General features: G+C 47.1%; 1 protein-coding gene across 1 annotated transcript; it reads left to right on the top strand.

Moving 5' to 3' along the window:
* Positions 1-5903: 5903 nt before the first annotated feature.
* Positions 5904-13369, top strand: LOC129338889 (olfactory receptor 10A4-like; the record flags this gene model as incomplete). Its single annotated transcript, XM_054993426.1, has 3 exons — positions 5904-6165; positions 12060-12713; positions 13356-13369. Coding segments are annotated over exons 1-3 (930 nt in total), but the record flags the coding sequence as incomplete, so codon positions are not given.
* Positions 13370-15262: the final 1893 nt, after the last annotated feature.

Raw genomic sequence — 15262 nt, 5'->3', positions numbered from 1 at the left:
GAGGGAACTCTCTACGATCACCACCTAAGATGAGCTAAAACACCCACACATCTATCAACTATTTCACATGTATAGGGTTGGAACCAACAAGTAATTTTGCTCTGTTTTAGCCAATTCCCCACTTTAATTACAGTCTGTTTCACATAGTTTTTGTCAATTTCAGTCCCATAATCCTCATCATACCCTTTTTCCATGTTCAAAGGGAATCCTTCCCCTTTTTCAGCAGTGGAAAAACTAGTTGGATCCAATGCATATTATGTATTTCTGTATATTTGCAACTATTTTGTATTGACTGGATGTCTTACTGGTGCTCAGGTAGAATACTACATGGGCAGGAAAACAATACATTTTATAACTGAGAAACAGGTTGCTGAATGAAAAATAATCATGTAATCATAGCATAAAGTTCCCTTGAGAGATTTCATCTCTAAAGAATTTGTCAGAGAATACACAGCTCCCTTAATCCCAGTTCCAAAAGGTATGCCATGTGCTCAGGGACTGCACAGTTCCACAGAGACTTAAAAATTACCCTGTGGAAGCTTTTGCACAGACATGTCTTAGCTGTGACCAAAAAAAAAAAGAAAGAAAGAAAGAAAAAAGCAAACTGAATTTTTGTATATGTGTATGCAGATCACTCAAACAGTCTGAATTTTAAATAAATTTCCTAAAAATAAAATACTGCATCACAGAAATATGTAGTTTGGGAGTAAATTCCATACTTCTGGTGCCATGCCCAGGAAAGCCCTCTCTTAGGATGCCACCAGTTTAATCACAGAAGGCAGGGGGACCCAAATCAGGGCCTCAGAAGCAGGGCCAATGCAAGGGATTTTGGTACCTAGGCTAGCCACAAGCTGAGCACTCCCCTCAACCAAGCACATGTGGAACTGCCTCAGTTCTGGCACACCCCAGCCTGTTGCATGCCAAGCTCACATGGAATTGGGTGAGCTGGCAGCTGCCCACCGTTCCTTCCGCTGCCTGTTTCATGTGGGCAAGGTGGGGAAGGCAAACGGATGAGTGAGCTGAAGTGGCAGTAGAGGAACTGATGGCTGCCTACTCTCCCTCCAGCTCCCTCCTTGCCTGCTTCCCTCTTTTATGGTATTAGAGGAAGGTGGGTGGGTACGCACATTCTGATAGCCATCACCACTGTCAATCATGGCATGTACCTGTGTGGTAGTTCTGGGATAAGGGCATTGCTCAGGGCTGCTGTTTGCCACTGGAAAACCTCTTTTGCTCCCCCACCACCTCACCCTCTACCACCCTGGGAAATCAGTGGAAGGAACAGCGCTGCTTAGAAGAGCAATCAGGTATGTTCAGGATAATTTTGTATACTTCATGTTGGAAGTATACAATAGTCCATCATTTGTTGTTTGATGGGGTGGATTGAAAGAGAATGCCCTTGATGCTGAGCAGTATCAACCAAACTCTCAATTGTTAGCATGGTACGTTGGGAGAGATGAATGCATTTGTCACCTTTCAATACATTTTATATATCAGCATGGATAAAAACAACAACAATAAAATAGCTGGCCAAGTTTGGAGCCATGGTAGAGTTATGCAAATGATGATAGCAACTAGGGTTGCCTAGCGGTTCCTATCCTAAAATGTTCATGATATAGATTAGTCATTTAAATAAACCAGTTAAACCCAAGTCTTATGTCTTCATTTGGGGAGATGCTGAGGACAAGAGCCAAAGATCATGTGAAACATTGAATTTCTGAGAAATTCCAACCTTTTCCTTTCTCATAAATATCATCAGTATGCAAAGCTTGTGGACTGAATTATTTCAGTGATTAATTTGTGGCTCCACAACTGTTAAAGGTTATTCATGAAGCTACTGATAACTATCGTTGGTCATTGCTTGTAGGTATGCAAGTCTTAAGATGCTCCTCAAGCAAGCTAGGCTAGCTTGAGTTATACACCTAAGCAACCCCAACATGTTCTGTGATAGTAATCCTCAGTTAACATTTTTACACAACTTGTTTACAACACTAGAATACAGGGGGAAAAGAGAAATAGAATTCCCTAGAGCTTTATACTAACTAACAATCATCAAGCATGAATATGGGCATCAAAGACCACATATAATGGCAGGGGTCACATTTCCCCTCTGCTCCCAAAAGCAGAGGAGAAAATTTGACTCATACCATTATATGGGGTTTTGAAGACAAGCGAGTAGTAGAGGAACTTCCACAGAAGCAAGGGATTGTTTTTGAGTTGAAAATTATTTTCAGATGTTGAATTTGAGATTCCCATGTATTGCTTTTCTAGTTTAAAAGAATGGGTAGCTAATCAAAGGAAACCACTTAGCTAATTGGGTTAATATCCACAATATAATATTGGGGAGGGCTGTGGACAAATACCATGATCTTTATCTTAGAATTAAAGGTACAAGTAGTCCCCTGTGCAAGCACCGAGTCATTACTGACCCATGGGGGGACGTCGCATCACGACATTTTCTTGGCAGACTTTTGTTACGGAGTGGTTTGCCATTGCCTTCCCCAGTCATCTACACTTTACCCCCAGGAAACTGGGTACTCATTTTACCAACCTCGGAAGGATGGAAGGCTGAGTCAACCTTGAGCCAGCTACCTGAACCCAGCTTCCGCTGGGATTGAACTCAGGTCGTGAGCAGAGCTTGGGCTGCAGTACTACAGCTTACCACTCTGCACCACGGGGCTCCTTTATCTTAGAGTTATGCAGAGTTAATTTGTCTTGCAAACAAAATGCACAGCATTTATTGAATTACAGAGAGCTCTCTGTTCTGACAGTCAGCATGAAGCCAGACAGATTCAATATTGGATCCAGCATTCATTTCTGCTGGTGAAAAGGGATGGTGGAGTCCTTTATGATCATGGGTCCTACATGCACAAAAGGCAGGGGCTATAGTAAGGATAGAAGAAGAAAGTGAAGTTGAGTGAAAAAGCTGCCTAGATCCACACCAGAATTTGGTCATGAACCTTAACTGAAAATTATATCAACCTCCAATTCAAATCATGAAAAAAGGATGGCAATACAATTCTGCTTCAAACTCCTCATGATTTGAATTGGATCTGTCAGTCACATTTATGAACATAGACATTTTAAGCTGTGGTCCCACATACTTGTAGTCATACTGTTGATCACATCTTGTAGGTTAATATGTCTTATGCCAAGTTTTAAGCCTTCATCATAATCTATTATATAGCCCCAATATTTTATACCTCAGCAATCCATAGCATTACCAGCCCCTGGAGATTTGGGGTGCAGCCTTGGGAGGGTGGAGTTTGGGAAGGAGAGGAACCTAAGCAGGGTATTATGCTATAGCAGCCATTCTTCAAAGCAGTCATTTTCTCCCGGGAAACTGATGTCAGTAGTCTGGAGATGAGTTGCAGTTTCAGGAGATCTCCAGGCCCCACTTGGAGGTTGGCAACCCTATGAAAACAACACAGTATAATGCAGAACATACATTGCCAAGTATATGTTCCCTGTGCCTCATAAGGAAAAAAAAAGAAACATAATATTGTAAAGCTGCTTATACTATTAGGATTCTTTCATAATATGGGAGACCAGCATCTGCTCCAATAGGTAGGGAAGCCAAAGGGCTCTCCAAAGGGGATCATTAATGAGCAGAAATACAGGGCTGTTCTGGCCTCTGCTTGTCAGTTCCCAGTAATGCTCCTCTCACTTCTCTTCCTTGTTATTCTCATGGCAATTAGCTTACAGTAGTTAAGATCCAAGACAGATGCTATTTCAGATTTTTTTTCACGGAAGAAGAGAATTTATAACTAGAGAATCATAGGCAGAAGTTTTCATTGGACATCACTGTGAATCCACTGTCCATGGTAAGGCCAGGTAAGAAATCCAAAGGTTTTCAATTTTATATAAGAGAAATGATTTAGGAGCTAGAGTTTCCAAAGCAGAAAAGGTAAGATACAAACATCTTTCTGCAACTTGTTGAGCAGCTCATTGTAAGAAACAGAATTTAGTTATTTCCAGAAATGATTAGTATGATTTGCTTCATACAATGCAATGCAATGATTTTATATCTCAGCCATTTGTACTTCTTGGCATATATTTGTCTGGACACAAGAGTGGGATACATATGTATCAGGATAATTTAATATCATTGGCTATAAATCAATGGCTGTACTGTATTGCTCATTTTTTTAAAGGAAGCTTAAAAATTTCCAACATTTCACATTCCTCATATATTTTGAGATTCCAGATTAGCCATTTTCCCCTGTAAATGGCACTGATGCATTTTAATTTTGCCATATTTTGAAATCTATTTCCACCAAGTTTTCTGTAATGTATTTGCCCCCTCCAATCTGGATTATTGATTACAAAATTATTTTCATGGTATTGTATCAGTATTCATGAATGTCACTGTGCAGCATTAATGTAATGCAAAAAAAAGATTTGAATTAATTAGAGGAATTTAAAGATAACCAAAACTGCACATGCACAAATTTCCTCCTTGTTAAATAAAAAAAAGTCAGATCAAGCAGAATTTTGGAGAACTGCAGAGTCTCAAGAATGGAATGGGGGATATTAGTGCTGACAAGATTCATTATTTTCTGGCTGGAAATTCAAATTTCCCTGGACTGCACTGTTCACTTTTATTGCAATTGCTCTCCTGAAAATTCCAGATTATCTCTGCAGATATGTAGAATGTATTCTTTATACCTTTCTTGTACTAATTACATACACTAATAAAAGTTCAAACATGTATACAGACTGCCTGGAAGGGTGATTTTTAAAGTTCCTTGGAAATCCTGGGAAATTTCAAAGCTTCAGAAGTGAAAAAATAAGCTATGCAATACCAGAGGTGGTCTAACTAAGCTCTTTACTCCCTGATGAGAAAAAATGAAAAGGAAGGAAGAAACGAGCTGTTTCCCAACTCGTATTGTCAGTTACATTTGTAATATGATTCTAAAAGTAGCGGGGGGGGGGGGTTACCCACTAATAGAGAAACTCTGATCAGATGCATTTTGTCTCAGGGTCAAGCTATACATGTAGGTTTTTAAAGAGCTGGGTCTGGGTTTCCCAGACCGAACTCCTGTTCCCTGCAGCCACACAGCAGCTTTGGGCAACGGCTGTTAAAAAATAAAGGGAGATCCCAAACAGCCTCAGAATTGGGAGATAAGGGGCTTCTCCCTCCGCCTTCAACCCGTTTCCCCAAATCACTATAGCACAGAGGGAGTTCTTCACCCTGTTTTTACTGCTCCATGTGTACAGAATATTTCCTGGGCTCTTTAAAAACCTGCACATCTAGCTTGACCCTCAGTGACCCTTACAAAAAATATTTCGATGCGGATTTGTAGAATACAGATTCCTATTATTTGAAACAGTGTTATTGAAAATAGCAGCACTAAGATGGTCAAATAAGATATGTATGAGGACTGCTCTCTGATCTAAAATTTCTCCTGAATGAATTTTGACCAGCTATTATGTTCCCAGGTCTCTTTGATTGCCTTATGGATTTTAACTGATGACATAATAAGCTGAGATAAAAGAAGATTTTGCATTGATAATGGAGGACAATGGTTTTGTGCCCATTTTTGCTCCGAAATCATGGAGAATACCGAAATATTTTCTGGATTGAATTAAGGCAGAGATACAATGCTGAGAAACATTGCTACCAGTGTTGGTCAAGATTGTAATGTGGGCCTTGGATTCTATTGCTTTTCTGCTTGAGCTCTTCATTCCATCACCCTTCTCCACAGTGTCCTCTATAACACACAGCTTTTGTCCTTAGAGATTCCATAATTCCTGGTACAGCCCTTTTGGTGGTCAAAAGTGGTCCCCTCTTCCATTTTTCACCCAAAGGAAAGCTGATAGAATCTGCCTCAACCAAATTATCTGGAGAGGTGGCATAGGCATTTTCTAATAAATATATTTTTAAAAAAGTCTGGCCACAGACAATGATGTGGTCAAATCAAACTGAGTTAAATGAATTCATCCTTTTGGGTTTTTCTAGCCTAGGCCAGCTCCAGATTCTCCTCTTTGTTGTGTTTCTTCTTATCTACATAGTGACTCTGATGGGAAACACCCTTATCATCTTAATAACAAGAATGGACATTGCCTTGCAAAATCCTATGTACTTCTTTCTCCAGAATCTGGCCTTTGCAGAAGTTGGCTTTATAACAACTATTGTTCCAGAGATGCTGGTGAACCTTTTGCCCCCATATTCGGAAAGAAGAGACGGACACAAAGGCTTGGGTGAAACAGGGCCTTTATTGACCATTCAACATAAACTTAACTAAACCTTAACTAACGGCAAGGGTGAAACTAGCGGTACAGTTCGAGCAAGGGGGTCGCTGTGACCAGCTCCTCGTACTGCATGGGCGAGCACCCCCTGCCCTAGGCGCAAGCCATCCACTGCATGGCTATAACCCAGCCGGCCAGGCTAATGGTTCCCCCCTTTAAAGCGCCATACACCCCAGCCGTAAGGCCCGAGGTAATGCCTTTTCCGGGGGGTCCCAAGGGCAGTCTGCCCTCTCAGCTGGCAGCCGTAAGGCCCGCCAGCCGATCCGAGACAGACCCCCATTCCCCACCAATGGGGATGTGCCACCGGGTGCTCACCAGCCCGCTCTGCCTACCCCAGCTAACCTGCCAACGTTAGGGCCAAGCCTCTGCTTAGGCCCTAACGCCCCACATCTCCTGCAGGGCTAACCTTAACCCTTGCCGCAGGTCAGTAAGAAAGATCTCGTTACCCTTAAAGGACAGGTGAACGCCATCTCCCCTGTAGAGGTCGGCATACGTGTCCCTAATTTGAGGATGGGGTAAATAGACCCCCAGGCCCTCACCCAAAGCCTTAAACATGGCCTTATTAGCCTTACGCCTGGCCCGTTCAACAGCATCATGATCTAAAGCCTCCCTCCACACCCGCCGGGGGAGGATGGCCGACCACATAATGAGGACGCCAGGCCACAGGCTCAAGATAAACTTAAGATCGGCTTGCGCTTGCAGCGTAAGCGCCTTCCCCTTAATCCAACCTAAGTCATTACCCCCTAAATGTATAACTAAGAAATGAGGCGGAGGGGCAGACCTTCCCTCAAACAAGAGAGGCAACAGGCCCGGCCAACGTAGGCCCCGGCGGCCCTGCCACTCAATCTGGGCCCAACGACTGAGGCCAAGCTGGGATCCAAGGTGGGTCCTCTTGGCCTGATGGGCGGCCCAGAAGACCATGCTGTGTCCGCAGATGAGGATCCGACACCTCCCACGGCGAACCACAGCACCTAAAAGAAAGAACAGTCAGACACAGCTCAATTCGAGGCAGGCAGAGGGCGAACATACCCCCTGTAAGCCGCCGAGCGCCAACGCCCGACCTTGCGAATATCAGCTTCGGGGTAACCCATCGCCGCCGCTGTAGAAGCCGCCCCAATTCTAAAAGAATGGGTACCAAACTTGAAGCCCTCAAGGCCCAACTTAGCCAAGGCCCGCCCAGTAACGGACCAAAACTGATACCTCGTAAGAGGGGACAGGTCACGATGGCGAAAGAGAAGACTCTCGCCCCCTCCCCTCTTCTTAAGGTACGCCCTTAAACCCCGGACCGGGCATAGTTCAGCGTCAGCACACGAGCCCAGCCAAACAATCGACCCTTTACCACGTTGGTCAGTTTTGGACGTCCGGATACATAAAGAGACTCTCTCCCCCACAAACCGTACATCCTGGAGTAGCAATGCACGCTGCGAGAGGTCTGATCCAGACTGAGCCACCAACTCCCCAACCCTGAGGGCCCCAAAAAAAGCTGTAAGCGCAGCTGCATGGAAGAGCACAGCTTCATAATCTGATGAGCAAACCGACTGCCAGGCACCACCCAGGCCCTTCAGGATGGCTGGCGAAATAGGCTGCCTGGCATCAGGCTGAACACCAGCCTCCCTAGACCAGCCCTCAAGAATCTTACGAATCCTGAAGTCGCCAGTCACCTCCGGCAATCCTTTCGCCTTGCTAACAAAAGCCAGGGCCGCCAAGAGCCCCCGAATAGACTTGACAGCTAATCCGTCAGACCTCCTCGCCACGCAAAACTGCAGAAGATGTTCAGCCGGTATGGGCCAGCTCTGCTCCAAACCGGCCCCGATCCGGAAGCTCGCAAACTGTCGTACAGCGCGATCGTACGTCCGTCTCGTGCTGGGAGCGATGGCTAGACGGATGGCTCTGTGCACTTCGTCCCTCCAAGACTCCACAACTCCATGGGCATCAGAGAAGGCAAGGGATCGGCCTCTGGGGCGAGCAAGCGAAAGCGCTCCATCTGCTGGCGAGACAGAGCGTCCGCCACCCCATTGTCAATACCAGGGACATGCCTGGCCCGGAACAAAATGTTCAGGCGCAGGCAACGAAGCGTGAATGGCCTGACAAGCCCCATGACCCTGTGAGACTTGGCAGAGAGGGAATTAATAATGTGCACCACCGCCATGTTGTCACACCAAAAGTGTACAACATGGTTGGCGAGCTCATCCCCCCACAACCAGAGCGCAACCAGGATTGGAAAAAACTCCAAAAACGTGAGATCCCTGGTAACACCCTCAGTGTGCCATCCTGCCGGCCAAGGCTCAGCGCACCAGTGTCCTCTAAAATAGACACCGAACCCCCAAGTCCCAGAAGCGTCTGAAGCCACCCGCAGCTCCGCTTCCAGTAGCAATTCTTCCCGCCATAAAGCAATCCCATTAAACGAGGCAAGGAAATCCTCCCACACCCGAAGGTCATCCCTGATACCTCGAGACAACCTAACCTTATGGTGGGGCAAACGGAGTCCAGCCATGGCCCCACACAGGCGCCGCAAAAAGGGGCGCCCAGGCGCCACGGCCTTACAAGCGAAGTTGAGGTGACCAACAAGCTGCTGCAGCTCACGCAGCGTCACCTTACGCTTCCCCTGCATGGCAGACAACTGCTCACGCAATTCAGAGACTTTAGCCGCTGGAAGACGGAAGGTCTGCGCTACCGTGTCTATCTCAATCCCCAGGTAGGTTAATACCTGGGAGGGTCCCTCAGTCTTCTCGTGCGCCAAAGGAACACCCAGTTCCTCCGCCAAAGCCATAAAGCCTGCTAACAAACGGGCACATTGACCCGATCCTCGAGGCCCACAAAAGATAAAATCATCAAGGTAGTGGGCGGAGTCACGGCATCGCTGCCTCCGACGCAAGGCCCACTCTAAAAAGGTACTAAACTTCTCAAAGGCCGCACAAGACACAGAGCACCCCATTGGGAGCGCCCTGTCCATGTAAAATTGGCCATCAAACGAGAACCCCAACAACTCGAAATCCCCCGGGTGAACGGGAAGAAGGCGAAAGGCTGACTTGATGTCGCATTTCGCCATTTCCGCACCCAAACCATTACTCTTCACCATGCTAACCGCATCATCGAATGATGTATACCGTACAGAGCACAAATGCTCTGGAATGGCGTCGTTAACAGATTCCCCCCTGGGAAAAGACAAGTGATGTATCAGCCGATACTCACCCGCTGCCTTCTTAGGCACTACTCCCAGGGGAGAAACCCTCAAATTGGGCACCGGAGGAACTGCAAATGGGCCCAATACACGCCCCTCAGCACATTCCTTGCCGATCTTACGCCTAACAACGTCCTCTAAACCATAAACCGACTGCAAATTTCGAGACATAAAAGGGGCCCTGGGGCCCTGAAATGGAATCCGAAAACCAAACGTGAACCCGTCTAACAAAAACTGCGCAGAAACTCGATCAGGATAACCCTGCAGGACCTCAGCCAGAGCCCTCAGTTTTATGGGAGAAGGACCCTTTGTCAGGAACAGCCTGCCCGGAGCCACCTCCTGGGCGCCTGTTCCCGCCACCCCGCGGCTTGGGACGGGGGCAGGCTGAGAATGAGTGGGAACCTCTACATCGCGGGCACTCATGCTTAAACCCGCAGCCTTTTCTGGAACACACGCCTTGATAGGCAAAGTCCCAACAAAGCAGCCGGGGCTGAACCGACTGCCCCGCTGAGGCGCGGGTACCAGAAGTAGAGGCAGGCCTATATAATAAGTGCCCACTATCCGCCCTATCACCAAGATTGGGTTTAGCCGGGGCCATTAACTGCAGCCAGAGCTGCTGATGGATTCGATCCCAAGGCAGGGTGGGATCAGCGGCAGCACGCATACGGAACTCTTCGTCGTACTGCATCCAAGCAGCACCAACGAAGTCCGTATATCCTCTGTATATTATGTCAATATATTGAAACAGAGGGGCCGCCCTCTGGGGCTGTGCACGGGCGATAACCCCGGCATATATCAACATTCCCGGCAGCCAATTGGCCCAAGATCTGTCAACCTTCCGTCGCTTCATCCTCTCCTTATCGCGCTCATCCATGTCCTCCTTATCCTTCTTTTCCAACTCCCGGAAAAGAAGGGTAAAGACGTCAACGAACTCGCCACGCAATATCTTATCCCTGGTGGCTGGAGTCAAGTGGTCTCCCAAAGGGAGGGCCGCATCCCCAAACGGCGTGGCCCGATATGGCAACGCCCCCAGGGCAGTCGGCTGATAATAAGGACCACCTAGATAAGAAGGCCAGAAGGCCGAAGGTTGCCCCAACAGCTGCGAAGCACAACCAGCAAGGGGTGCAGCAATGGGCGCAGCAGGAACCTGACCAGGCCCCCCAAACCCTTGCTGACCTGGAACAGGCAAGGGGCCCCAGGACTGCCATGGCCCTACTCCAGCAGAATGCAGCTGCCCAGGAATCCCCGGCCAGCCTGCTGGACCAGCAGAAGAAGCTTGTGTCAACTGAGATCCCCAGCTGGCAGGAACACCAGCTGTCCCTATAGGCCCCCAGGGCCATGTGTAAGATGTCTGTGGCAAAGCGGACTTACCCTCACTCTCCGCCTGCTCCACAGCCACCGCCACGTGAGGAACTTCCAACACCTCACCCGTGTCGTCCTCCGCCCGAGCCGAAGGCCCAGCTCTGTCACGGTCCTCCTGAGGCACACCCGCATCAGCTGCCACGCCGCCTGCAGAACTTTCCAGAACAGAAAGACGCGTGAGGACATCTCGCTGAAAAGTGGCCTGAGAAACCTTCTTCGAATCTCTACCAGCCCTACCAGGAACTGCCTGCCCAGAGGAAACCCCCGTGGCCTGCTCCAATGCGGCCAACTTGTCCAAAATCTCTTGCCGCAGTGACCCGGCATCGTCCTCGTCAGAGGACAACACAGGGGCAGGCATAGTGACTCTGGGGCGCTTAGCAGCCTGCTTGCCTTTACTATTGCCCACCCCCTTCTTAGGAGGCATGATGCCAAATATATAGGCGAAAATGCCCACCAACAGACAAAGCCCAGGTGACCACCAGCAACCTAAAACACTCTGGACGAGACCAAATCGTGCCCCCAGGTCACAGCCCCAAAAGCTTAACCTGCACGACCCAGGAATCCAACCCCTTCTGGTAAGTATAGCAAATATAAAGGTACCCTGGGGGAAAGAAAAAGGCAAGAACCACCCTGGAGCCACAGAGGCCCCCGCTGCTGCCCCACAATACAGGCCCGGAGATCACCCCGCAGCGAAGGAGGAGGAGGAGGAAAGCGAGCGGGAGGATGCCCGCTAAACCCGCCACGGGCGGCTAGCAAATAACTCCCCCTAGTACTGTGCAGATCGTCAAGAAGCCGCCCGCCCAAAGGCAGCGGCTCGGCCCGAAACGCGGCACAACCGGCCTTCACAGCCGGCGGACTGCGCCGCGCGGAAAAAACGGGACCAGCAGGGGAGAGGCCTAACCACCCCGACGCCCTCCCGCTCCACCAGAGCCCGGCGTCCCCACTAGATGGTCGGCGCAGCAGGCGCCCCAATGCCGCGGGTAAACTCCACCCGCCCAGCAAACCACTCGGACGTCCCCCGCCGACAACCGGCAAGCGTGCGGCCTCGACGCCCGCAGCAGCTCGGCCGCACGTCCAACTCCGTGACGAACCAGCCCGAGACTGCACGGAGGGAAGGGCGGGCGGAGCCAATAACGGCTCGAAAACCCCGCCCACAACAGGCACCCGGATGCCCGGGAAAGCCTGCCGCTCTCCCTCCGTGCATGAGGGCAAAGCCAGGCACCCGGATGAGCGTGCGCGCACGCTCCGGGGAGTGCCTATCTTTCTGAGAAAAAGACCATTTCCGTGTCAGGATGCAGGGCACAGATCTTTGGTGTAGTCTACTTTGTTACTATGGAGTGTTTCCTATTCATAGTCATGGCCTATGACCGCTTTGTCACCATATGCAATCCTCTACGATATGCTATCATAATGGGCAGGAAGTTCTGCATGCTTTTGGTGACAGCAGTGTGGACCTCGGGAATCCCTGTTGGAACAACATTGATTATTTGGCTGTTTAGTTTCCCATTCTGTGGGTCCAATACAGTTCCCCATTTCTTCTGTGATGCTCCACCAATTCTACAGCTTGTCTGCGGAGACACTTCCAATGTGGAACTATTTTCTCTTATAGGTACACTTATAATTATACTCTGTCCCTTCTTACTGATTCTGGTCTCTTATACCTATATTATCGGCACCATCTTAAGAATGCCTTCAGCTGAGGGGAGACGGAAAGCCTTTTCCACTTGCTCTTCACATATCATTGTAGTGACTCTGTTTTATGGCTCAACCAGTCTGACTCACTTTCGACCCAAATCAAGCTACTCCGCAGGAACCAGACAACTACTTTCTTTGTCCTACACTGTTTTCACACCCATGCTGAATCCTCTTATCTATACCTTGCGGAACAAGGAAGTGAGGGGTGCCATGAATCGATTGCTGCATAGGAAAAATAAATTGATATCCAAGAGGTTTCAAATCTGAAAAACCTAAAACTAAAAGAATGGGATTGGATCCAACTAACTTTTCTGCAGGTGAATAAAGGACGTGTGGATTTCCTTTCAGCACAATGAAAGCTATACTGGAGACTATGGAACATGCATGGGCAAAAGACATGTAGGAGGGGGATTGTGATAAAGTGTAGAAATGGCAAGAGTGAGGGAGACAGGCTGGCTGGATCCAACCCCAGATTTATTTCGTTATTTAAATGTTTTTCAGGATTTTGCTCTCTTTGGCTTTGACTCACAGGTACAATCAACTGGAGATGTCCTTTATCAGATAATGGGACAAATGATAGCTTCCAACTCACAAACAGTAAAGCAATCATGTTATCATACTGTTGTCCACACTTACTTATATTTGTAGTATCTGCTCATACTCTGTTTTTCTGTCATAATTGGATGTGAGAGCAATCTCTGTATTGTGCAATGATTCAGTAATGTCCATATGGATATATTTTAATAATCCATAGAGACTATCCTCTAAAGCATAGCAGCTGAGCTCATATTTATGGATGCCAAGCATAAGTTTGCCAACTTCCACATAAGGTCTGGAGTTCAGGAATTACAACTGATCTTCAAACAACAGAGATCAGTCCCCCTGGAGAAAATGGCTGCTTTGTAGGGTGAAATCTATGGCATTGAACTCTGCTGAAATTCCTTCCTTCTCAAACCTCACCATCTCCAGACCCTACCTCCATATCTCCATGAATTTGCCTGCAGGAGTTGGCAACCCAAGCATCATAGAGGTGACAGACAAAAGGGCCTCCTGGGATGATCTCTGTTGGTGGAATATATGGGTCCCAGGTTGTAAAGGTAAGAACCAAGACCTTGAACTGAGCCCAGAAGCTGCAAATTGGCACTCCATTGAAGCTGTTTCAGCTCAGGAGAAATATGCTCATACTACTTAGTACTGATTGTGGTTCAGTGAAACAGTTAAACAGAGCATCAATCTGGTGTGGCAGCTAGAGTGATAAACTAGGATCTGGGAAACCCAGGTTTGATTCCCTACTCTGCCATGGAACCTTGCTTTGTGACCTTGGAGAATGATGTAAACCACTCTGGGTACCCATCGATGAGAAAGGCAGGCTATAAATAAAATAAAATAAAATAAAATATGCAAGCTCATTGCTTTTGGTTCCTGAAGAGAAGAATATACAGCTGAAAATTATTATAAAAAGAAAAGGAGTAATGTTGGCCTCTAAACATTGGAAGTGAGGGTGCATATCATGGCTAATCTTTTGAGGAACTTAAGATGCAAGCCCCTAGTTGCTGTGATATTTCAGGCTTGTTGTGTCCAAAACCTTCAATGAGCAGTTTGATGCTTGATGCCTATTTCCTAATGTTAGGATAAAAAAAATCACTCTACAGAGAACTATTTATATATATTACCCCAGTACTTATTAAATAGCTATTAGGATATAGTGGTTAGCACGATAGACTAAAACCAGAGAGACCTAGTTCAAATCCTGATGCTGTCATGAAGCTCAGTGAACGATCATGGATCTGTCATCTTCTCTCTACCTAACCTACCTCACAGGATTGTTGGGAGGATAAGTTGAGGAACAGAGAAACAAATATACTTCCCAGAATTATTTAGAGGAAGGGTGGCATGAAACTGTGATAGATCTAATGAAAAGGATACATGAAACTAATGCTCTGAAAGTAGTACTATGAAGAAATAAAATTAATTAAAAACAGTATGTTTCACAGTTGGAGGTCAGATATTTTCTTTGTCATCACCTGCCCTGGTGTGGGTAATAAAGGTAATAGAAAGCACAAAAGGATAACAATTCAGCACAAGGTCCAAATCCTTGCAAAATCTAAGAAACTCTGATCTTTGGGTCTCATCAGAAACCTTTAATAAGCAGGTGGACAGAAACAGTTGTCAAACACATCAAAACACACTAGAAGAAATCCACAAGCAATCCTAACACGATGCCTTTATTAAGATTTCAGTCACAAAGGAGGTGTTTTGTAGTTTAGGGTCTCCAACTTTGAGGAGTTTGCGGGTGTTCTTAGAATTTTGGCAGAGAGTAGTGGGTGCCAAGAAATAAGGCCAATCACAAAATATTGGGAGCATCCACAAAATGTTGGGAGGGCTCCAAGACAAGTGTCATCGTAAGAGGGAGGCCACTGCTTCTGGATGTGTGCTCTCTGTAGACAAAAAAGCGGTTACTCTTTGGCTGCTCTGCAGTGTCTCCTTCTCCAAGGAAGTGAAGGAAAGTTGGCATCAGCTCTTTGTTTTGGAGTGGAGATGCTGGCTGGATTCAGCTTCCAATGAAAGGGGAGGATTTGCTCCTCCCTGTACAGCAACAAGGATAATTTTCCAATCTCCAAGACATAAGAAAGGGTTTTGCCACAAGTATATTGTTATGATACGTCTGCCTTGTATGAGCTCAGCAATTTCTTAGTCAATGGCTATGGAGCTATCAGATAAAACTGCTCAGGGAAGAAAGGGTCCTACTGTTCCTCCTGATAGATCAGGTTCATA

Source organism: Eublepharis macularius, chromosome 12, assembly GCF_028583425.1.
Source record: "Eublepharis macularius isolate TG4126 chromosome 12, MPM_Emac_v1.0, whole genome shotgun sequence".
Taxonomy (NCBI): domain Eukaryota; kingdom Metazoa; phylum Chordata; class Lepidosauria; order Squamata; family Eublepharidae; genus Eublepharis; species Eublepharis macularius.
The sequence above is the reverse complement of the archived record's forward strand: the minus strand, read 5'-3'. Positions and strand labels throughout refer to the sequence as shown.